Genomic DNA, 25,724 nt, shown 5'->3' with positions numbered 1-25,724 from the left:
AGAAGGTCGTCTTTGAGAATTAAAGGACTCCTTCCAGAACTACTACCCTGGTTTTTAAAAGATAACACTAGGAAGATTCACCAATGACTGGTCTTCAAAAAACACAGTAAGAAATCAGCCAGTGAACCTCATTAAGTGGGGAAATCTACCACATAACCTAGGCATACTGTGTTGTTGCTCACTGCAGTGGGAGAAATTTAAAGCTACAAGTAAGTGGGATCTAACTCTGCATGATCCACTGCCTACTGAAGTAAATAAAATATTTCAATTCACTAAATCACATATTAAGATTCCAGCCACTAAAGAACCTCATAATACCCAAACTATTCCAGACACTAAAGAATTAATAGTAACCAGCCTATTATACCACAGGAGAAAATAAAACAGTACAGTGCCAAAATTTACAATTATGACAATATAACATTAGCTGAAATGAACTCGGTGCGTTTTCTGCTTTAGCCAAATCTCCCCTATGAAAATTATTCCAATGTTTTGATTTTATTGCTAAGCTTTTACTTACCTGAATAAAGATTTATTTTTGTTGTTCTCCCTCTTCTGCTACTGAAATGCAGCCCTGATGACTCTATCACTAAGTGGCTGAGTTGGTCTGAAGTTATCTCCTAGGATTCCATCACTGCCCTCTAAAAGTTCTGCACCTTTAACGTGTGTCCTCAGTCTACGAAATTCCTCTATCTGAAAGGCAGAAAAACAGACATGAAGAAGCTGAGATAAGTTCTTCACTGTAGGACTAATGACCAAAATCAGCCTTGTCTGGCCACTTCTGCAGCTTTGAAACTTGGGAGTGTTCAGGTACCATATACTAAGGCCAATATACACCATTAATAACATTTTAAAATAGTTGTCAGCACTCTCAAAATATTTAACATATAGAGAAAAATAAGAACTTTTATGCACATGGTTTGGCAGACTTATCCTTTGCTTTTTCGTAACTTCTTTTGGGATCTATAACCTTGTTAACCATTATAGATTACACCCTATCAATCCACCTCACAGATGTGACATGAGAGTGATCATTCTGGTCTTCTTCAAAGTGCACTTCAGGAATAACTTCATTGACTATAAGTTGTTCTGAATTTTTTCCAGTGATTTATTTATTGCCTGAAATTGTTCTTCATTTAAATAAAAATTATTTTCTAAACCAGGAAAATTCTGAACAGACCCTCAGCTTTAGAGGAAGTCTGTTGTCATTCTATATGGAAAAACATGGTTTTTCACATCAAAACCAAACACCACTTCAAAATTTCTGTAGAAGTGCTAAGTGTACTTAGAAAATCAAATACAGTCAAAAAATGTAAAGCATTTCAACTGGTCCAAAATAAATATGTTTCCAGCTTATAGACTCTCTTCAGATTTTTCTAAATCTAATCCGGTGTAGGGAGGAATGTGAGCAGCTTCCATCTCCATCCCTGGTATCATCCCCAAGCTCTGTGTAATGAAAAACTGAGAAAATCAATGCATCTCAGCAACATTATACCTTATTGTTCAACAGTGCTGTTTTTAAGAGTCCGGTATTTATTTTAAATACGTAGTGACAACTACTAAAAAAGAACACGTTTGGTTTTGGTATTGACATATTGACAAGCTATCTTAGCTGGATACAGCAAACCTACTCAAAGGCTGACTCCCCTAGTCTGAGCCTTTGTACTTGTACTGACCCTGTGATGCCTTACTATCCAGCTCAGCTCTAACTTGAAACTGAAGCTGCGCAGAAAGCAAAATGCAGCTTGAAGTATTTAATCACTTTATCTTCTAAGAAATAATAAAAAGTTAATTTCTCCACGAAAAACACCCTATGAGGGATTACATGGCAAATGCAAGTGTGATTCCAGAATTAAAATAAATGAGGTACTAAACAGCAGGTAACTGCATTTTTATTCTTACACTGCCTGCAGAGAATACTTTCTTACTGCAACCTTGAAGACAACTGCCTTCATTGCTGTCTTCCACTCCACAGCAGAATTGACACAGACTTATTTACTTGATTTAGAGGCTAGCTCTGCTCTGCTGTATTTTCCTCAAAAAACAGTGTGCTTAGAAATCAACACTCAGTCACCTTAGTTGAGATATAAGGCAACAGCTTAGACTGAAAAGATGAAAAGCAGAACAAACTGTAAAGCTCCTTGAAGGTGCTTTTAGAGGCAGAACTCTTTTTTTGGAAGATTTATTTATTTATTTAAAGGAACCTGAAAACAAACCCACTACAGGCTTGGGACTGAAAAAGTCTTCAGGATTGAAGTGCTGGTAAATCACTGAATGGGTTTTGTAAAGGTATCCTCTTTCATGACCTGAATCAACTCTGGAAAGTCTGAAATAATTGTAGTTTAGGAAGGAGTGTTTTACAAGAATGCGGCTTTTGTTTGATCTTTTGAGAATGAGAATCTTCAAACAAACAGATGAAGGAGAGGGAAGAACAGACTCTCTGCAAAGCTGGCATTTGTGAGCTGTCTCCTACAATAACTACAAATGCTCTGCCCCAATCCCTACAGTGAAATTTTTCTCCAGGAAGTACTCCTCACAAAGCAGCTTCCAGTTTCTTCAGTCAGGAAAGTAGGACTGACTTGATCCCTGTGCCTGCTCTTTAGCCTTCAGGGATGTCAAGAATTACAGCCCTACCCTGAAGAGGAATTGCTTCAGAGCTCACCAGCCTCCTTGTTCAGTTTTTCATATCATGGTTCAGACCCCCGTGACAGAGTCCCTCTATATACATGGTGGTCTGCCTCACTCTTGAGTAGCTGTCAGAAAAGGACACTAGCTGTGCTGATGCTACTTTTCATATTAAATTTCCATGTGATAAGGCAATAGTACGTGTGCCCCACTTAATCTGCCTCCTCTAATAGAGAACCATTCACTATCTCCTCCCAACTCCTCCTCCCAGGTCACTGCTGTGAAGTACACCCTGTAGGTCTGTCGAGGAAATACACATTCTAGAGGCATACAGCTAAGCACCCTTGGATATTCACACACTTTCAACACAAATAGTCATTTATAAAAGATTTTCTCATGCCCAGAAGATACTAAGGATGACCCAGGCCTGTTCACACCAGAATTTGGGATCCAATTCTAACCAGTGAAAGGGTAAATACGTAATGATAGCATATCTTCCGAGTAAAAACAAAGTTAGTTTATATTTTGCATAATTTTGCAAGAATGTTTTCCCCACTTCTCTGTATCCAGATCCTGATTATTGCTTTCTTCTGTTTCTCTTACAAATTTGCTGAAGAACGGAACACACAAAACATGTTTTCTCTACAAGTATTTCTTCTATACGAGGAACAGAAGTATTATCCTTATATTTGAAAATTTCACATGCCTCCATGACACCTTCCAAGAACACAGACCTGTTTCCCAGTGAAGAGAATACCGCGAACCTCTCAGAGTGCTTTATTTGACAAACTACATAAATTTTGCACAGTTCCCCCTCCAGCTCCATATGCTCATTACTGTTCCTGTCCTTTAGGAGGTCTTGATTTTGAATGAGGTAGACAAAAGGACTAGAGACCTCACTGCTCAATACAAAACCAGTTAACTCTGACAATGAGTACAGAAGAATGACAGCTCTTTGCTGCATCATTGTTTAAAATCCCTACTCTGAGTGGCTTAGACAATGTCCTTATTCTGGGCTTCAGTGAACCACAAAGCACATTATTCACAAATGTCCAATTTTTAAAAAATATAGTGGAGAGAAGCATGAGCAAGTCTTTTTCAATTATTTCCTGCTCTTTACAGACCTAATAGGAGGGATTTTTCTATTTTCTCCCATTGCATTTCAGCAGCATACACGCATGGGCAAGGTGTCTCACAAAAGCTGTCAACACAGTTCTTTCTGGGCTGTGTATTTCAACGTAGCACAAGCTAGGATGATAAAAACCACAAAAGGAGGGCAGGAATATGCAAAAAGAGCACTGTGCGGTGCAGCCTTCCAAACAAGCTCCTTTCCACTGAGGTCAGTAATAAAACTCCCAAGAATCAGATTTGCAAAGCCCAGGGGAGAAGAGTTGCCTGCCCACTTTATCCAGACCTCACCAAATCACCCATGAAGGAAATGGCTCTCTGACGGAAGTGAGGCCTCATGTCAAAGAAAATTATTTCCAGTGAGGAAACAGCATTGGACTCCAGTAAAACACATCCTGACGCTGCAGTCCTGGCTCGCTCTTTTGCTATTCATATAATCAACATGCTCAGATCGAAGCTGCTGAAGTGAGGTGCATATGGAGATGGATCTCCTTTCACTTAGCGTTGACTTAGATCAGTAGCAAATCAACTCATCAGTTGAACTTTATTATCTATAAATGTCTTTGAGAGAAACAGAAAAAAGTTCTCTGCTTTGCAGTGGCCAGCCTATTATGCTTATGCCAGAATAGTTATTTCTCTTTTTGTTGTTCCAAATAAGCAAATGTGAAAGCATATAGATGTGACCATGAACTAGAATTGCAACTTTATTCTTTTTTTCCCTTATGACCCACAGTTTGTTAAGCTAATCAATATTTCTGTGTTAATTACAGAAAATGAGAATGTGATTTAGTATCTTGTCTCCAATACATTAACTAGCTTCATCAGAGGAACGCAATAAAACCTATTCCACATCAGACAGTGTCGTTCTTTATTGTTACTTCTTATTGACACTCAGAAGTTGATAATTTTATGGCCTGAAAAATGAAAATAGAAAGTCTTGAATCTGTTTCTTACTGGCTATAACCACAGATGCTACTAGTATTTATAGAAATCACTTGAAGTTTCATAAGCTGTGTTCATTAGTATCCCACAGAAGAAAGTTCTACAAGTTAATGACACATGTAAAAATAATGTATTTAAATCCATTAGAAATGCATTTTCACTGATATCTATGCTTTAATACTACAAGCAGGCTTAATAAAATTAAATGCCTTTACCAGCCTTCCATGGATGATTCAGAATGGTATATGCCATATTACATGCTCTTATTTTCCACAGACAAAAGCCCTTGCTTGCATTTCTAATCTCTCCTTAAATGGAATCTCTCATAGGCACTCATGACCACATGCGCAAAAGAGGCCAGATACTTAATTGCAGCCAAAATGCTAATTGCAAGTTAAAATCTTGGATGTTGAGGCTATAGCAAAATATTCTGGCACCCCAAAATCTTATTTTGGGCATCCTGGAGAACTCTCCATCTCTTTTGACTTTAGAATCCCAGAATCACCATCTCTCACTTACTCGTCCCCGTATTTATTTTCAACTGACATCTAAAAGCAGTATCTGATGCAAGTAAAATTTTTATCCCACCTTGGCAAAAGTCATTCATGTTCTTAATTAGTCTTTTCTGCACAACCTTGACTTTAATGCTGCTGCTTTCATAACTAGCAGTGAGGATATTTTTCTGATCAATGTTGATCTACAATGAGTACAAAGTTTTGTAGTTCATCTTGGCATAAGCCTGCTCCAATCTCTCCCTCTGCTCTAGTGCCACGTCTCACCTGCACACCGTGTCAGTGGCAGGGAAAAAGCCCCTCCATGACTTGTATGCCCTTCATCACTGCAATGGTCTTGTTGGATCGGGTTTACACCAATCAAAAGAATGCAGCAACACAATCCAGCCAACCCTCACCTAAGGAAGGCCGTGGTTTTGAATCACACTCTTTTCCCCAGGCTCTATGGGGCACTCTTTTCCCCAGGCACAATATTCTCTTCTGGAGATTCATCCCCTTCACACCACATTCCAACATCTTGTTTTCTTGTAGTAAATAAGCACATAATAACAATAACTGAAGTTGCATTTCTCTGCTTAATTCCTCTTTCATTCAACTCCTTGCCATCTCCCACAGGTGGATGGCTTGCGCTCTGCCCTCCTCTGTGCATTGACTGAATTAAAAGGGAATACAGACTACAAAATCTGCAGCTAGCAAGGAATAGCATATCAGATGATGTCTCAGTGTAATAGCTAGGTTCTTCATACTTCCGATTAAGTCCTCTTATTTATCCATACCATATCTGGACAATTGGCTGCCAAGTTACAAAAAGCACTCTGTCTTTAAAAGTTATTCTGAATCTAATAATGCCAAGAGAGTTCTCTTTCCATTTACTCAGTAGTAAGCAGCCATAAGACTTATCCTTTCATAAGCAAATAAACACCAGATTCATGATGGGATACATTTAAGTTGCAGCTACCATACAAATAAGCTTATTGGGAGCTATTGCCTTTATTCTATGATTAGAACTAGAATTCAGTTTTCATATAGAAAGAAACACTGCCAATTTCAATTTGTTAAAAAATGTTAAAATATTGTGCTGGGATTCCTCGTAAAATTGTAATTATTAAAGCTGAAATAATTTAAATGTGAATTTATCACCTTTTATTCTTTTTTCTCTTCTGTTTGCACACGCTTCAGAGCAGGCAATGAAAATTAATGCATTCAGCTTCAGGGATTCTAGATAGTTTCACTTAAGTTAAACCCACATTCCTCCAGTTAGGATTCACAGACTGTGGGAGAATATTCATCACGAGTTTTCATTGTTTTTACTGGGATTATTTGTAGACAGACTTTAAATTATTTCTACAGAAAGGCTCACATGACTGTTAGATATCATTTTTAAAAAAAACTTTTAAATGCATATGTGTGAAATCAAATTTAAATAGGTAGTTTCTATTTGACATTTATTATAAAAGAGAATTAAGAAAGAGCAAGATAAGTTAAATATAGTTCAATGCAATATAGCTAGCCTGTACTAGGTTAACATTTTTCATTTTCCAGGACATAGTGTCTCCCTATGCTTTTTTGTTCCGTTAACATCAAAAAGCGGTGATATTTGAAAGCTTACAATTACAAAGAATTGAATTGCTTTTGCTCATTGATTTCTTTCTTTCTTTTTTCTTCCACTTAAAGAATTATTTTAAATGCAGATGACAAATGATAACAAGGTTTTCCATCTCTGACCTTTGCATTGCTTTCAGTGACTCAGAAGGCTTAACCTTTACTTGAAAAGCCATGTACTGATCTAATGGGATCTTCGAGGAGAACAGATATAATGCCCTGATACATATATTTGCACGCTATAACCTTTAGCTCATAACCATATTCCAAGGTCACTTTAAGCACAGCTGTTACCTGCACTTGGGACACAGTCAAAGGATAGCGAAATAATATCCAGGTGACGCCTTCACTGCAGGGTGGAACAGTTAGAGAGCCCTCATACACCCAGTAGTCACGCAGTAGAGGATCTGAAATTAAAGGAAACATGGAATTTTAATGACCTTAAGGAAGATAATTGTGTCTTTCCAGTTATGAGAGCTTATGATAGCCATGAGCTTGCTCATATGATGAAGTTAGTACGCAGTAAGTTAAGGTGTCAATTTATAACCTGTCAAGCATTGTCCGCTACTTCCTCATGAGAACGTACATGAGCTTGTGGTCATTGTATTACAGTAACTTCCCCTTGCAGGTGAGCATTTTAAAGACGAAAATGCCACTTTATAGATGTGAAAAATAGTGTGTGCGTAACTCCTTAAAGTTATGCAGCAATTAAATAACATGGTGGGAAATAACTCCTGTTGGCATCAAAAGCTAGAAGAGACATCCCATTTTGCAGGCAGAGGGGCTGTGGTGATGAAATTTTAACTGACTTCTACATTGAGGATAAGTCTCAAGGATTAGTTTATTTCATTTTTTAGAAAAATTCAGTGAAATCAGCTCAAGCCAAACTTTTCAGTTCACAATTCTGGTGACATATTTTTTGAGATGCACTGGTGTCTCCCAGCTTTGGGAAAGTCAGTTGAACTTCACAGGCAAAAAAATCAAAGGCTTATTTAAGAGTAAACTTATTTCAGTAAGTTTATGGATTTATTAATAGGCTTAAAAATAACTGTTAGAATAAACAGTTGTCTCTCAAGAAAACATACAATGGTTTGTCCAGAGCTTAAAGTCTACATACATGTTTGATGTTAATTATTTTCATTTTAATTCCCCAAGATTCCAGTCACACGGCGCTTCATATGTGAGACTACACAGGGCTGCCCTTTGCTGCTGTAGGCCATACTCACAAATGACTCCCTGGCACAGCTTAAGAAGTACGTATAGGAAACTGCCTCACTGTAAAAGAGGGGACAAGAAACAAACCTTGAGAGGAACTGGAGCCAAAGGCGGATGAATCATGGCATGGAGAGCTAGGGGGAAGGTTGTGACTAGTTTGACAAGGACAGGATGGGAGGTTGGAAACTGGAATAAATTTGGTTGGTTGATCTAATTTTGTTACTGCCATTTCACTCCTAGCTCACAGGAGTATCAGTAGAATTAAGCCTTGCTAATGAAGCCTGTGATTGTCAGTGAACGGATTGTGTTTTGTTGGTGTAATTTTCTTTCTCAGTTAGGGAATTACATAGCGAATCCATTGAAAGTAAGTTGCATTGTCAAACACTCAAAAGTTAAGAACTGCAAGAATTAATTCAGCCCATCCTGTGCATGCATTGTGACACCGACTTGTTACATGATCACATATGTCTTTTCTAGAGAATCTTTCATCATTTACTTGCAAAGATGGATGATTTTCTTTTGAAAAGCATCATCTAATAATGTTTCAATTTCTCAGTACAATATGTGGTCCTTGATCTTCTTTTTTCCCATGCTATTCAAATCCTACTTGTTAGAAGGACCACATTTTCTCATTTTTCATATTTCTAATGCACTCATTTTTTCAGTGTCTGAGTGCTTCACAAACATGAATTAATTTATCCTTCCAACACCCCAATGTGGTGAGGAAGGACAGATTACACCCAACACTTAAAAGCTGGGGAACTGAGGCACAGAGAAATTAAGGTTAAATGCATCTATTCATTTGAGGTGTTCAATACGAGGTGCTTAGAACCTGATTTCTCAGAGTAGTTAACTTTCTATAGCACTTAATGCAGTCAGAGCACTGCTCCCATTGACTTCAGTTGGAGGTGTAAACACTCAGCACTTCTGCAAACCAGACCCCATGATCTCAAGTCGGGCACCTAGAAAATGAGGAACACATAGTTAGAGATGACTTATGAAAATTTTCGTTTATGAGACTTGATCAGCATCAAACAGGAACTGTGAGGCACGGGTCCTGTAAAAATAACTTATGGTCATGCAATTAAAAGATGTTTCATAATGCATCTGCATGAAGGGGCACAGGCAGCCTTAATTCCTGCAATTCCTAATTGCTGAGCACATGACTTTGCAACCTAAACAATATTCTTTTGATATAATTAATATAGTTTAATGTAGACCTGGATTACTTTGGAAAATTAAAGATCTTGCCACTATGGCATGGAATTTAGCTCAGGAGGATTCCTTGCAGAAACATTCATCTTGTAGAAATGCATTCTTTTAAAAGTCACTTTTTTTTTCAGCACAAGGTAGAGGAAGTGGTTCTTTCTTAACTGTTACTCTTTAATTCTAGCTATATGACTTTGAATTTGCCTCCCATTGCCACTACTCCTTGCATGCTATACAACTGTCACTGCATTATGGCATGGTCTTTTGATGCTGCCGAAAAGCTACCCTGGTAAGCAGGTAAACTTACACTTCCTATTTTATGCTGAAATAGAGAAAGGAGTACACACATCTACCCCTCTAGGTGGGATGATAAATCATCAAGAAAGCTAGCCACAGTGTTGCCAGCAATGCACGGACTACAGAGTCACATCCCACTCACACAACAAAGGTGCGCATTTATTATAGGTTCCAAAGGGACTTCATCCCTATCCCTGTTAGCACCACTAGGTGCAAAATGCATTACCACCTTATGGCACACACTCTTAGGCTTGCAGTTAGGCTATGCTTTAGATCGTCTCAGCCTCTGCAATTAGCTAGTAATCCACCCACACAAAAGTAAGCAAAGGCACCTACCTGGCAATAAAGAGTTGGGATTAAAACAGGGTATTGTTTTGGACTTTCCCTGAAAAAATGAATACAAATCAATCTCATCTCTAGTTTCTTATTAAAATGATGATGAATGGAGAGGTAAAACACACTGTGTGTTCTTATAACATTAAGCCTTGAATTCCTGTGCAAAGCAACCTCATTAATAGCCCCATTTAATCCTCATTGCATCTGTCCTTGCAGCTACACAAACACATTTTTTTATTCTATTTTATATTCTAAGGATCTCTTCTAAGGTAATCTCAGCAATATGTTACCTTTCTGCCTTTAGTACCTGGGCTTTTTCCAGGTCCTAGCCTTAAAATTCTCTGCATCAAATTCAGGGGTTCTATACGAGTTTGAAAAACGGGCCTAAGTGAGCTTCTCTTTGACTGACATGGATAACACTTAATAAAATAAAGCTGGTTCCACATATTTAATGTAATAAAATTTTACATATGCCAAAAGTATGTTTGATGCTGACCCTCTGAAAGTCATTAGTATAACATGTTCACAATGAAAAGGCCTTTCATGACCTTCCTCTACTTGCCTGTCCTTTCAGTAATGAAACTAAAGAGTTCCATACACTACTATTTTCTCTGACACCTTCATAAACAGTGAGTTTGCACTATTAAACATCATGACTGAAGTTTACCATATATTATTTGACTAAAAGAAGATTTCCAACTCCCACCTAATAATAGCTTCTGATTTTTCTATTCACCGAAGTGAATGGCTAATCTCTCCAGACCAATACAGAACATCTTATTAATGCATCTCAAAATCCTTTAAAATCAAAGGTAAGTATGTCTATTTCTATGTTACAGAGACCATGAAGCAGAGAGATGGAAGTAACTTGCCCAAGGTCATTTAAGATAGCATCAACATTCTGGAGAGCAATCCTATCTCCTCAGCCCTGCTAGGTTTCTTACCTGTCCTTCAGAATCCCCACACATAATCCACCTGACAAGACAGCATTGTGTTTTTGCTGATCTCCCACTGCAAGTTAATATGGGTGCTCAGCTCATCTATTCTTTTCCTCTACAAATTAAAATCAGATAAGTTTGGAGATGCTGCTGCTGCTGCTGGTGTTCACTAAGCATGTTGCAGTCCTTACGTTCACGCTGACTTCACAACAATCACTGAGAAGGGAGTACTTACAATCAGTTACTGGTATAGAAGATCAAACCTTGTTGCCATCAGAAAAGGATGTAACTATAAAGACTCTGTATTATCTGAAAATACTGTAAAATCCTGAGCTTCTGATGGAGGACACCGAACTATGGCTTTCACACATGCTTTTACTACAGATGCATCTGAAAGTCTTCACTTGGCTTCAGTGTTTCATATATACCCTTCAGTCTCTCACTCTCCCTCTGGTCAGTAAAAGAAGCATTTCTTCAGGCAATGCCTTACCTTGTACTGGATGTCCTGGAGAATTTCAGTTACAGCCTTTAGGCCTACATGCTCTTTTCCTATCTGAAATACAGCAAGCAAAGATGAGTTTCAGTATTTTGCTATTTCTGAAACTGAGAGGCAAGACAGAGGTCAACCAGAACACTAAGTTCTGCAGTTGTTTTCAGTTAAGCTACGCAACTTTGTGTTAACCAAATACGGTGATACATGTCAACTCCAAACAATTAAATCAGGATAAAGTCACCAGCCAAAAGTAAACAAGGTGTAAATAACTTTAGGGCAGAGACAGAAACTCATAGAACAAGAGAAGGAGTCACAGTTAAGACTGGTAAGTTTTGACTAACCCTGTTTCACAGCATATACTGCATGTGGTGTCAAAATCATGCAGCATTATGGCATATAAATGCCAAGGATGCAGTTTGTCCTTACCAGTTTTTGTCAGAAAAGTACACAGAAAGGAACAGAGAGAACACCACAACATACACTTTTTGAATTTGTTCCCACAGCACTGCAAATTTGGCCCAAGGTACCTCTGAAGCTTCAGGGAGTTTTTTCCTGCCTGCAGAGCACAGAATGGCAGATCCCCTCCCTCACGGCATCTCTGGGATCCTGCTCCCAGCACCCTACAGCACTGCCTTTACTGAACGTCTTTAAGGCACAGAAGATGGGACTCTAAAAAGAAACCCATTCTTGAAATAAGATATTCTTATTTTGTATGAACATTGTTCACCCTGTATGCTGATTTCATCTGCTTCTGATCTAAATCACCCATCCTAGGACCCTAGCTTTAACCTTCAGAACAACATTGGCAAAATAGGAAGACTCAGAATGTCCTTCCATTTGATTTCTTTGCCAATGTGTGCACATATGAGGTGAGGAATGAAGCAGGCATGAGTGAGAACAGGACAGCTGGACCCTGAAAAATTTGTTTGCTTTTTTGTTTCTCTTGCAATAGAGTGCCACAGTAGTCACTTGAAGGAAACCACTGAATGTCAGCAATAGGTAGTTTGTCATTTCTAGGAATTTAAGAGGATTTTCTTTTGTTTCAGAATGCGATTTCCATTTAAAATCTTCGAAGTGGGTAAAAGATATTGAAATCACTTCAAAGATGCTGTTTCTAAATTAATAATCACCAAGGGCTGTCAACTTATATCGGTGAAAATATTTTCATTGACCTTAAAGCAATGTGTTTGAAAACGGTGGTGCAAAACTATTATATTTCCATGCCTTTAAGAGAAAAAATGGTCACCAAACTTCCTGTCTGTGTTCCTTTAATAAACAGCATTAAAACTATTTTTCCTCGGTCAACTGTAATTATACGATACCTTTCTTGGCTAATGAAAAAGCCCTTTGGAATGCTTAAGAACTATGATGAGGGTGAGAGACCAGAAATGGAAATGTATCAGTGCAGTTTCAGATTTATTTAAGAACTTATATATAACTTTCTAACTAACTTGAAGGTTACCTCTGCTGGAATTAGAAGGTGACTTACATAAGCAATTATCACACAGCCCTGTAGGATACAAAACTCAAGACTTTCTGAGTTCCATTTTTAGCAGTTCTATCTGACTGTTGGAGATGTAACCAACGAACCTTTAATTTCAAAAAGAGGTAAAGCTCAAAGGCATTCATAAACTCGTTGTGGAATACGAAAAATTAATAATACCACTGTGAAAGAAAATCCATTTGATCTAAGCACGAACTCTAAACCTCTTCCTCCAAGCCCATTTAAATAAACAGTTTGCTGTTTCTCATGAGGAGGATGAGAATCTAGTGCTTGAGGACTAAAACTGAAAATCTTCTTTATAAAGTGCAACCCTTGAAAAACCTTCAACAGCTGTTAGATTATGGGGCTAACTTCCCAGCTTGGATCACACCTTCTCCCCAGAAAGCTTTAAGCCTCCTCATTGCAGGTTTTCTGAGGGTCTGTAGCAAGACTCTTTACACTTTCAGTCTGGTATCTCTGAAGAAGTAATATGACTCCACCTCATATTTGTCCTGTGTGAAGAAACACACTTGTCACTGTGTTCAGAAAACACAATGCTACTACCAGTTTTCGGCTATGCTCGTTAGTAGTGGTTTTTGCCTCTTTCCTCCTCTCCTCTGTGTATTTCCTCAATCCCCGAACAGCAGGCCTGGCCAGGAATGGAGAAAAACACATTACAGAGGTAGTGAAGCACCTGTACCTCCTGACAGCCCTCATTCTACCCTCAGAGGAATGGCATGTGGATGTCTGCTTATAGCCAGAGTCACAGAAAGACATGGCCAACTAGGTATTACCCCTTCTTTAACTAACATACTTTCATTATCCTGTTGAAACAATTACTTATTCAGCACATACATAGAAGATATGAATGAGAAGTATCTTTTGAATAGACACCGGCAGTCATACATTGTTTTATTTTATGAAATCATTAAAAATGAAAGAAAATGGAAAGGAACTATGGAAAGGAAAATGATAGTGCATGATAACAAATGCAACACAGGAAACTTACCTGCACAAACAAAGCAATAATAGCTATGCCGTGCTTCTTCCCTACTGCCTCATCAATGCTGCTGTACAGTGTGGAGTTCCAGTGCATCAGATGAAGCTAAAACAAAGCAGTGCAAATAGACAAATAGAGAAATATGTTTTGTAATAAAAACCCACCAGTAGTTAATGTCAATTAACAAAGCCTCAGCATGTGTGTGTGCATGCAGGAATATCCATATGTGCATGCCTATGGCTGTGCATGTATGTGTAAGTGGATTCCTATTATAAACATCAGGAATACCCACCACCACCCCCTCCAAAAAGGAGGTAAGCTGCAGAGAAAGTGATAGCCAGTTACCAAGTATCTACAACAAAGGTGTAAGTAACTATGCTACTGATGCTAATGATGATTTACCAACTCCCTCACTCTGAACACTGAAATAATGTCAGCTATAAAACCCAACAGAGTTGCTTCTCAGCCAGCCAGCTCTTTTCCAAGGCAGAAGTAGGATTATGGACATAGGCTGTCCAGACACACATTTGAGTGGCTGACTGTACTATCTTAATGTCACTTGTCTCACATATCACCTCCCAAGATGAGTCACTCAAATGTCAGTAGTAAAAGTAGGAGAAGTGATTTCAGGAAATGTTAAACAGAGAGAAAGTCAAGCAGAGAAAAATGGCTGGAGGACCACCTTAGGGACACAAGTGAAAGGGATGCTAAAGAGTAAAACAAGCCCCCAGCTGCCACCTTCTACAAGGTAACGGGGCCTGTAGGAGGTAATGCATGAATACATGTCAGGCAGCAGGCACCAGATGGTAAACACAAGGTCTGTTCTGGTGAGCTGTCACAGCAGGACTTGGGAAGTGGTGTTTGAGAAAAGTGCTGGAAGACAGACTAGCAGACGGTTGGAAAGGAAGGAAGGAAGGGAGGGAGGAGGACAGGAAGGGAGATGGGGAGAAGAGGGAACAGAGAAAAATTCTGGAAAACAGACTGACAGCTGGAAAGGGAGGGGAGGGGAGGGAGGAAGGAAGGGAGGGAGGGAAGGAGGGAGGGAAGGAGGGAGGGAAGGAGGGAGGGAAGGAGGGAGGGAAGGAGGGAGGGAAGGAGGGAAGGAGGGAAGGAGGGAAGGAGGGAGGGAGGGAAGGAGGGAAGGAAGGAAGGAAGGGAGGGAGGAAGGAAGGGAGGGAGGGAGGGAGGGAGGGAGGGAGGAAGGAAGGAAGGAAGGGAGGAAGGGAGGGAGGGAGGGAGGGAGGGAGGGAGGGAGGGAGGGAGGGAGGGAGGGAGGGAGGAAGGGAGGAAGGAAGGAAGGGAGGAAGGGAGGAAGGGAGGAAGGGAGGAAGGGAGGGAGGGAGGGAGGGAGGAAGGGAGGGAGGAAGGGAGGAAGGAAGGGAGGGAGGAAGGGAGGGAGGAAGGGAGGGAGGGAGGGAGGGAGGGAGGGAGGGAGGGAGGGAGGGAGGGAGGGAGGAAGGGAGGGAGGAAGGGAGGGAGGAAGGGAGGGAGGAAGGGAGGGAGGGAGGGAGGAAGGGAGGAAGGGAGGAAGGGAGGAAGGGAGGAAGGGAGGAAGGGAGGAAGGGAGGAAGGGAGGGAGGGAGGGAGGGAGGGAGGGAGGGAGGGAGGGAGGGAGGGAGGAAGGGAGGAAGGGAGGAAGGGAGGAAGGGAGGAAGGGAGGAAGGGAGGAAGGGAGGAAGGGAGGGAGGGAGGGAGGGAGGGAGGGAGGGAGGAAGGGAGGGAGGGAGGAAGGGAGGGAGGGAGGAAGGGAGGGAGGGAGGGAGGGAGGAAGGGAGGGAGGAAGGGAGGGAGGGAGGGAGGGAGGGAGGGAGGGAGGAAGGGAGGGAGGAAGGAAGGGAGGAAGGGAGGGAGGAAGGGAGGGAGGGAGGGAGGGAGGGAGGGAGGGAGGGAGGGAGGGATCAATCTACTGAAAGGTAATATGCATTTCAAACACAAGTTTTTCCAGCACTAATGCTAAAATGTAATCTCTGTGGCTGGGTGTGATAACATTGCAGAGCTTCAACATCCTAAGCACAGCTGCTTTGAAGTTTATCTCCCAACAGCTTTTACAGACTCCACATAGATAAAACAGCTAAAAAAAACCACTCTTAGATTTAATCCCTGTTGTAAAATTGTGATCAATGTTTTGCTCATCCATGTGCCTAAGAAGTTAAAATGTCACCCTGTTATCTAACATTGTTTCTACCTTCAGAAAAATTAGTTTTTAAAACAGATAGTGTGTCTTCCTGTTTTGTGCTTCATTTCTGCCCAGTAACAGCCTCTGTGAAATGCTTACTGCCCCTTACACAGCAGGAGTTCACTCAGGCATCTCAGCATTTCAGAAGACCATTTCCTCAAGTGATTGCTTTCCCTTTATTTAATCTCCGATGAGAATTTTTGGTGCTACCCTTGCTGATTTTCATTTCAAAAATCAATACAAAATTTTAAATTAACACATTGTATATCAAATTAAATTCCAAACTATCATACAAATAATTCTATGCATGCTGATCAAAGGCATCTGGTGTGGTAAAAACATGAAACCTTTTTCTTAAAAAATTTAATAACTCATTTGCACATGAGAACACTAATAAAACATACTTGCCCACAGCTACAGAACTTCTAGACATATAAATGCTCCCTGTTAGAACTAAGCTATCTCACTGTCACCAATGGTGCCACGTATTTTATCATCCATAAAAAGCTTTGTTACACATTTGGTTTGCCTTTGGCTTTTAAAGTAACAAATCCACAGAATCAAATAATGATATTTCAGTCTCCAACGCTCAGTTTAGCAGACACGGAACTACCACCACCCAAGAAGATAAAGCATTGCATTTTCCGAGACGAGACCGGAGTTTGCATCAGCTACCCACTAGAGGGGGCTCACGGAGTCCCACGGTCCTCACCAACATCCTTACGTTAAGGAGGAAACGCGAAAGAACGAGGTTAGGGTGACTGCAGTAAGGAAGGCAATGTCCTTGGTGCAGCAAGAACAGTGCTGCATGGCACCGCGACTCAGCTGGTTGGAAATGTCAAAGCAAGCTTGTCCTTTGGTGGCTGGAACAATAGCGCTGAGGGCAATCACCAAACGTAGAGACCATGACTTTGGCTGTGTCAACAGGCGTGTCTTGGCTAAAGCTGCGTGGCATTCAGCGTGTTACACTCCTTTGGAGGTGAAGTCTAATCTGACATTTGTCTGCATTCTGACAACAGTGGGGCTTTTCTGAAGACCTGGAAGGAAAATGCTGAGCTCCAGCAAGAGGAAAATGAACAGGCGCTTCAAACCATACCAGCAATGATCCCAGTTTATCCAGAAACAGACTGTTGTCCACTCTTAGGCAGCAAGCTCATCAGGGCAGAGACTTTCCTATGGTAAGGCTATATGTCAGCTAGAAAAATTACACCAAAACCTCTGTGTAATAGTATAAATCATTAAGACATATAGAATTAATCTGTGCAGCAGCAGCATAAGCAGCATGACAGGAAGACGTGCTGCAAAATACACTTAGCTGCTGCATGAAAGGGGGACCACAGTGCAGAAAGCTCTGCAGCTGGAACTGCTTTGCAAGGAGCATACCTACTGGCCAGCACCTCTTCCCACATCTCCAGGGAACATAGGGAGAGTAAGCTAAGTATTAGCTATGCGTTTTAAGAGTATCTTTAGGTCTCTGCATCCCCTCCAGGCTTCCTTCCTTTCTACCAGCTCAGTAGAGGTCTACTAAAAAAAAAAAACAAAAATAACACAGAGACCAAAAAGGGATGTATTTAAGGCTAATGTAGACACTCCTAGCTGGGTTCAGGTTTAGTAATCAACATTACTAAAGGTACTGAAAATGGTACTGAAAAGGTACTGGATGGACCACTGCCTGAGCCAGCAGTGTATTTATTATGTTCCCATGTTCTGAATCAAGGTGATATTCAGAACAGCTATTAACAAAAAAGTTCTGTCGTTAGGGATTTACAAACTGAAATTAGACAAGGAACCTAATGGAAAATAATAATAAATACCGTAATATTTCCTAACAACAGGCCAACAGGCCTCACATCTTTTGCTCTAACTCTGATAAGCCCATGAATGCACATTTAAATAAATAAACAGATGTCTACATGCACTTAAACAAATGAAAGTCAAATCTAATGGATTCTTCTACAGAGCAGCAAAAACATAGCTCAGATTGGAGTTGGGTAAGTAAATGAAAACGTGATTCAGAAAGGGAAATATTAGCAAGGAAGTAGTAAGGCCTGAGTGTTCATAGCAAGGTGTTCCTTTCAAATCATGGTTTATCCTGTGTGTTCGTGTGGTTCTCTGAAGCTGTTCTGCCTGTTGTTTGCTCTTTTTTTATTTGTAATATGACATCAGACGAAAACATAAAATAACAGTTAAAAAAAAACCGATGGCAAAAAGTCTACAAACATTACAAAATTTGAACTCTAGAGAGTACAGTCCACAAATCTTGAAATTGTCGATATAATATAATGCCCATGCACACTGACAACTTCATACCCGTGCATCTGTATCTTACAAGTAGCAATAGCCAGAGAGGCTTACTATATTAACAGTCTGTACTCTGGTAACCTTCAGTTTTACATCAGTTTGAGACAGCTAAATAAAAAGTGCATTCTCACAAGGGGTGCCAGTCTCCAATATGTACATAATCACCTGGGGTTTTTTTTAAATAATCAGCTGCAGTGTATTGGCAGCTTACCATTGTGTGGTTTTCATTTGGAGTACAAACAAGCTGCACATGCCATTATGGCAGGCGAGGGTCTGCTCAACTTGCTAGCTAATGTTTTGATAATCAGTAGTTATGATTGTTCTATACAAGCAAAATGAGTCAGCCATGCTGTTACCGATTATCAGTGTGCCAGACAGTATATTTTCACAAAATAATCAGAAAGCTCTGAGAAACTCCTTAGCACTCAAAAATTACATTTTTCTCTTAGAAAAAACATAATTTGAAGCCTTTTAACATTCCAGCTGTAAATCAGAGAATGGTAGCAGTGACTTCCTTAAAATCAGATAAACTTAAAACTCATGAAGGCAAACGATAATAAAGGCAAATAATAATAAAGTGCTGATAAAGTTGATTTGTTCTGTGGACAGCTGGAGAGATTCTCTTTCACAGGAAAGATTAAGAAATTATTCCAGGTAGCAGAGCAAAGCAAACCCCACAAAAGGATTATTCTGTATGGAACAAATTCTGAGAATCTTCTCAATTTTCGTCCAGTCCCTACTCAACGAAAAGACTACCAATCCCAGTCCTAATGTCCTTGCTTAGGAAAAGCTGACACTGACACGAACAAGGGGCCTGTCTCAAATCAAGACTTTCTCAAAACTGAGTAAGGACCTGAGATTCTGGCTTTAAAATCAACAAACAAATGAAAACCCTACACTTAAATCCATTCTGTCCTCTACTACAGAAGTATTTTATGTCAATATGAAAAGAAAAAGCCTGGGATAGTAGATTCTTACACAGAGCCACTGGGATAACAGATTCTGGCAGGAATCAGAGTCACTGTATATGACCTAGCACATTTATCAGTTCTGGAAGCCAGTTTCCCCCAATAAAAAAAACACAGTTACAAAACCACGTACATTTTCCCCGTCTGGGGCACTGGCTGCTCTGTGGAAGTCTGCAGGGTCCTAAGCTCACTGAGAACAAAAATGATCTAAAAGCTGTTGCTGACCTTACTTTATTCCCAGCTCACACATAAAAACATAGAATGACAGGATAATTTATGTTGGAAGTGGCCTCAGAAGTTCAACCACCTGCTTCCCCCATTCATAGCAGCACCAACTTCAAAGCTAGCTACTAATTCAAAGTCAGATCAGGTTGCTCAGGGCCTTGTCCAGCTAAGTTTTGCATATCTCCAGCAATGGAGATCCCACAACCTCTTTGGGTAACCTGTTCTGTGTTTGACCTCCTCCATAGTGAAGAATTTTTTCTCCTTGTATCTAATCAGAATCTCTCTTGTTGCAACATGTGTCCTTTGCCTCTCACCCTTTCACACTCCCCAGGAGTCCCTGTTCAGGAGCCCAGGCACGAATTGCCCATGACTGCCAGAGCTGACACCTCTTGACTGACTCCTGAATGGCGCCTCTTTCTCAAGCCTTCTCAGCCATCCACCAATGTGAATGACCATGTTTCACCTAAGCTTGCTTTCACCTAAGCTTACCCAACTCTTGAAATGTCAGGAAAGTTCCTCCTAGCTCTGTCCCTCATCGCGGCATGCTGGTGTGCATCTGTCACCCAAGTGCCAGACCAAACATGAGGCAGGCTCATTCCTTATAGGAAAATACACCCTGAAATAAATCACAGCTCATCTTTTGCTATGAAATATCTGGTTAATGGTAAGGAGAGAAGAAGGACTCGAAGGACTCTCTACAATGTTTCTGCACTCTTAACGTTACAAATCTCCATGTTCTTCATGATCATGATCTGCATGATCTTAATGTTACAAATTTGCTATAAACATGCAAAATCTGGAATGACTTGCTACCATGAAAAGGAGTCCATGTACTATAACTGCTTTCTTTATGAGTACTTACTGCTAAACTACTGAAACCCTAATCTGTTGTTGGGATGCCTATAAAACACTGTTCAATGTGCAGTGTTTCAACTGACTAAGCCAGGCAGTTTGGAACAAAGCACCAAGCCCACACCCTACTGGAGTCAAGGGGAAATATGTCAACAGCAAAACTCCTTCTGACCTCTCTGGCACCAGAACCGGGCCCTACAGAGGACTTATGCCTGATAAAACCACCAGCAGATGAGGCAGCAGGAGGCAACATGAAACACCTGCCCAGCCTGGGTGTAGGTCTTGCCTCAACCTAATCGGCAACCATAGCCCATACTGCAAGAGACTGTGACATGGGGGATCCTTCTGTTTAACAGGCTCCTGTCTGTGCTCTACACACACTAGGAGACCATAATTTTTAAATAATTCCTCTTCAGATCTGCACGTTAAACTATGAGAATATCAGATTGTGACACTACCATCACTACACTTGCTTGAATCCGTGCTGCTGTTGCAATCACCCATTGTACTTTTTCCACTCTCTACGCTCTTACTCTTTACTAAGGAGCTAATTATTACAAAAGCTTCTTCAACACATGCTGCATCATGTGTTTTGGAAAGCTTTGTTCCTTGGTCAGAACCAGGTTACGCTGCTACTTCTTGTTAGCTGTGCAACTAGCAATTACAAGCTCCAGAAAAGTCTGCTTAGTCTAGTAATATTACAGGACAAGAAGTCATCTAAGGATGAGAGATATGTTATTGCTCTCATATCTTCCCAAATCTTATTTCAATTCATATAGGCTGTACCGCAAACGACTAATAGGTTAATACTGCATCACCACATCTTAACCAGAGTTGCATCTAAAACATCTTAGTCTAGAAATTTTGAGCATATTGCTTTTTGTCATATTCCTGTCACTGCTGAGAAAACTCTGTTTTGATTCCACATAAATGCCATCTCAGGGATGAATCTATATCCCTAAGGTAAATCAAGGCAGCTTTAGAGCTGCTCTGCTAAACACTGTAGAGCTAAGAACTGTTCTCCTGGTCTCACCCAAGTTTGTCAGAGATCAGTATATTCCGGTTTCATTCACAGCATGCCATAAAAGCTGAGGAGGGAACAGTACAAATGTGAAACTCTGGCTACATAACTAGGGCCAGCATAAAGTCTTTTTCCTGGTTGAAGAGGGATGAAATGGAGCTGAGGATTTCAGCTAGTAGTAACAGAAGGCAACACAGCCCAGTCGTACAACAATGATATGCAATTTCAACAACACAAATATTGCATAAACAACATCACAGGAGGAGAAAATGTGGAAAAATTGTGTCTTGCTATTATACATGTGCACAAGAATTTATGAGTTGATACTTGACTTGGCACTGAACTGTTTCAGGAAGCAATTGACTAAGCTGCTGGCAGTGACCATAACATACAGTAATTAAGTTCCAAATTCTCACAAGGGGACCAAACTAAGGATATGACCAGGGCACACAGCTTCAAGAAAAGTGATTAAAAAAATAGAAAGTTAGTTATTAACAGCCTGAAGGAGAGGTTTAGGAAATTAAAGTTAATGTAATCGATACAGAAACTGTTTGAAAATGTCTTAGGAGAAGCAGGAGTATGTGTACATACTCCACGCCACAGAAAAAGAAACAAAACCCATAAAGTAACTAAGCCTGCATGGTTAAACATTATAGTTCAGTCGAGGTAAATATGCTTCCTTTGAAAATGCAAATGCGGGTAAAAGCAAATGACCAGATCATGAACTCTGGCCAAAATAAAGAAGAGGAGGAGGACACGGAAGTAGCCAAGGGAGTTAGGTTATTAATCAGTGTAGCTGGTTTATGCTTTTAGACTTGAATTTTTTAGTGTTTCCATTGTGGATAGATGCCAAAATGCCACTGAATTTCAGTAGAAATCAGATCTTCTTTAAAATTTCATACATAGATCACTGTCATAAAAAAAGGACACAAAGGGAACTCTGTGCCTATCTTTGAAAGCAATGCTAATTTAAGAACTAAGAGAGACAAGCTGAAAGCAGTGCCAAGAAACACAGATGACAACACTGTTAGTTTTTAAAACCTCCTGATTAATACAATGTGGGCGAAGGGAAAGCACAGCTTCTGCTGAACTTCTGCTTGTGTTCAAGATCTGGCAGGTCTAGTCTGTGGATTAACCGTCAGGCTCCAGGTATGTACAGAACAATATGACATTCCCTGAACAAAGAAGTCTGTAATCTAAAATCAGAGAAATTAGGTGCAAACAAATCAAGTTGGAGCAGAGTACAAGGTATCCTGGAGGTACTGTTTAAACAACTTTGTAGTCACAGTGTGAGATACTGTATGGCTCAGGTCAAAAGCTAAATTCATAGCTAAAACTTGCAGAATAAATGCTTGACTGGGACATGGGTAGTCCAGAACCCTTGCTGACTGGTTCTCTCCTCTCCATGAACATCTTTAAATGAGAGCGGAACTGTAACATGGCTGTAGATAAACTTACTTTAGTTAGATCATAAAAGGGAGGGCTGCGAAGACACCTTCCAAAATCTATCTCCAAAAAACCAGCTAAGCAACAGCAAAAGTAGTCTAGGCAATTATGTGGCATACCTTCAGGTGTGTGTGCCACTGAAACGGTAAGGAACACTGGGACTACTGAAATATTTGAAGCATCTCAGGCAACACTCTCATAGTTGCTGTAGGTAATCACTTATGCTAAAGAAGTATCTACATTGGTAAGCCACAGTGAAAAATAATAACGAAAACGTTGCAACATCTAACATTAACCATGGTCCCGTGTTCCCTTTGAACAGTATAATCATATGCAGTAGCCTCATTTCAGACAAAGAACTGTTGGTCCATTGAAGAAACTAAATTAACAGCAGGAAGTACTGATGTATATGGAGGGATTCAAAAGACTACAGTTATGAACAGTAAGCTAAAAAGAAAAGTAATGGGAACCGTAAAATATCCAACCAAGTGCTCTTCTTTCTGTTCTGGCAAAAGAAGCTAAAAGGCTAAAAAAAGAAAATTAATTTATACTTAACTATAAAGGGAAAAATGGATCTTGTGTCCCTCTTTTAAACACAGATGGACTAACTCTTCAGAGAAGGGCTTCATTTCCACTGTATACAAGGTTAGGAAACAGGAAGGGCACGCAATGAGGCTAACACACAGCCTAATGCCACTGCAGTTCTCTTAGCGGTCCAAGGGAGGCCAGGCATAGGGCATGAAAAACCGTAACACCAACGTTTCTACCTGTCTTAGTTTTTGTGAAGGACATCAGTCCACACAAAGCTCTGCAAACCCTACCTAGACTTCTTTTGTCCAGGCCTTGAACTGAAGATCAAATTACCTCATTTGCTCACAGAGGCTACTGACGTGACATTAGCTATCTGTTCCTTAGGAAAACCACTGGCAAAACATCGAAGGGTCTAGGGGAAACACAGGATGCTGTAACTTGTAATTTCTGTGTATTTAGTTTTTCTTCCCACGTGAAAGCACAAGCACTGCTTATTTCTACTGGCACATACAGGAGATGAAAAGAAAACAGGAATTAATCAAGAATGAACATTTTTCCAACTGTTATAAGATTAAACAGTCTAAGGAATGAAAAAGACAAAACACCCTTGATTCCAGATTGCTGACTTTCAGTATCAATACTATCAGTCAGAAAATTAAAAGCTACGAAGTTATATTACTGTCAGATTCATAGGTCAGGCTCTTTCTTCACTGTGCCAGGTTTCTGCTCAGTATGTGAAGCAAGGAGAACCATGCAGCAGGTTGTTGTTCCCTGATACCATGTCTAGCCCCAACAAAAATGTAGGCTGAGATGCCCTGGGTCTGCCCTCACCTGTGTAACAGGAACAAATATACATTCAAGCCTTTATTCTTCCTTCCCTTGAACTACGAAGGCCAGGAAGGAAAATGCAAGGATTTTAGTGCATCCTGCTTTTACTTTGGATTCTTGCCAACCTGAGTGGGTGTATGTGTGTGTCTGCATGTGTTTTATAGCTCCACAGTTAGAAAGACTGAAGCTTGGGAAAAGGACTGGCCCTCAATAAACAGTTGATTATATTACAGGCTGGCAATGCCATCAAGAAGACAGAAAACACAAAGGGCTATGGGTTAAGCATTTAGTTCTGGAAGTGTTATTTATATGACTAAGCATTTAATATAACCATGTCCAATTCCACAGTGTTGGCTGCAATCTGTTGCCCTGGATTTAAAACCAGACTGCTTGTATGTAGAAGGATTTAAATCACTGATTTACTTTTTAACAATATGAAGGCAGAATAAAATATACGTATTCACCACTAATTTATTAAGTCTTATTAATAACTGATTTGAATTCCACAGACCTCTGTGTTTCAAAGCTAAGGGTCTCTCTAAATAGGTGAGAATCAGCAGCTGCACATTATCTTCTGAAGTCATAATCTTGACTGTTCTCCAGTGAGCAGTTGCTCTTCTACTACACTCCTCTAGGAAACTCATGTCAGGGTTTTTTTTTCTGTAATGTTGGCTAAGCTTCCATTGAAATAATAAAGTACGTTATGCATCTCCAACAGTTTTCTCTTGAACTGCAAGTTTGCAGATTGCATAATGCATAATTTTCTGCTCTCCTGAAGTTCTATAAACTCCCCAAATTTTGTTAAACTTTAACTGTTCCCCAGTCCAGTTCATTATGTGGCTTAATGCTGGCACAGTGAGAAAGCAGGAATGACCAGTGAGACTATCTCAGTGGCAACGGTGTGGTCTATGGACGAGGGCATAAGATAGCCTTGCAGTTAAATTGCTGAGCTGGTATTTACAACCTAAAGTAGGTATTTTGGTACTACGGTGTCTGCAAGTCTTACTAGAAGTCAAGCATCTAGGAATCATGAGTCAGTTCTCCGTCAGTTCTGAAAAAGGCATCATGTATTACCATGGCTAAATAATTTAATCCCTTTGAACTTGTTTTCCACCAGTTCATTGACAATAGCGGAATTTGTCTCTGTCACACTGATGTTTTAACAATTACATTATTTGTGCTTGTGATGCACTCAGGCATGACAGCAAGTACCTGTGGAAGCCTCCAAAGGTTTTCAGCTCTTAGATGAGCTGTAAGTTATAACCTGTAAAATGGACAGAGCCATGGCTGCACCATTAGCACAAAAAAAAAAAACCACAAAATTTGAGGTTTAGCACCAGAAATCTATTATCTCCCTCTTAGAGTATTCACTTATGCACTGGGGCCAACCTAGGAACTGGCCCTGACACAATCATACAGTGTGGAAAGGGAGGAAATAAGGAATCTCGTTTTCCAGCTTGTTCCACAAATGACTGATCTTAGATAGAAAAACAGTTAGGCCTAGTGGTTAGGGCAAAGTGCAGAGGAAAACCAAGGTACCAGGAAACTGAGGCAAGATGCAAGCAGAGTGCCAGCAACAATCATGGCAGAAATTAT

General features: G+C 40.2%; 1 protein-coding gene across 3 annotated transcripts in view; it reads right to left on the bottom strand.

Annotated features, from left to right (window-relative positions):
• The window catches only part of CA8 (carbonic anhydrase 8), a 63,390-nt gene that overhangs the window by 25,061 nt on the left and 12,605 nt on the right, over positions 1-25,724 (bottom strand). For all 3 annotated transcript variants that reach the window (XM_064442660.1, XM_064442659.1, XM_064442658.1), the window contains exons 4-8: positions 13,790-13,885; positions 11,295-11,357; positions 9,867-9,915; positions 7,104-7,216; positions 521-693 (exon numbers count right to left, since the gene is read on the bottom strand). In XM_064442660.1, the coding sequence (XP_064298730.1) occupies positions 559-693; positions 7,104-7,216; positions 9,867-9,915; positions 11,295-11,357; positions 13,790-13,885 (456 nt within the window). In that variant the 3' untranslated portion in view covers positions 521-558. The remainder of the gene's footprint in view (positions 1-520; positions 694-7,103; positions 7,217-9,866; positions 9,916-11,294; positions 11,358-13,789; positions 13,886-25,724) is intronic.

Source organism: Phalacrocorax carbo, chromosome 2 (genome assembly GCF_963921805.1).
Source record: "Phalacrocorax carbo chromosome 2, bPhaCar2.1, whole genome shotgun sequence".
Classification (NCBI taxonomy): domain Eukaryota; kingdom Metazoa; phylum Chordata; class Aves; order Suliformes; family Phalacrocoracidae; genus Phalacrocorax; species Phalacrocorax carbo.
This window is presented reverse-complemented; position numbering and strand designations above follow the sequence as displayed.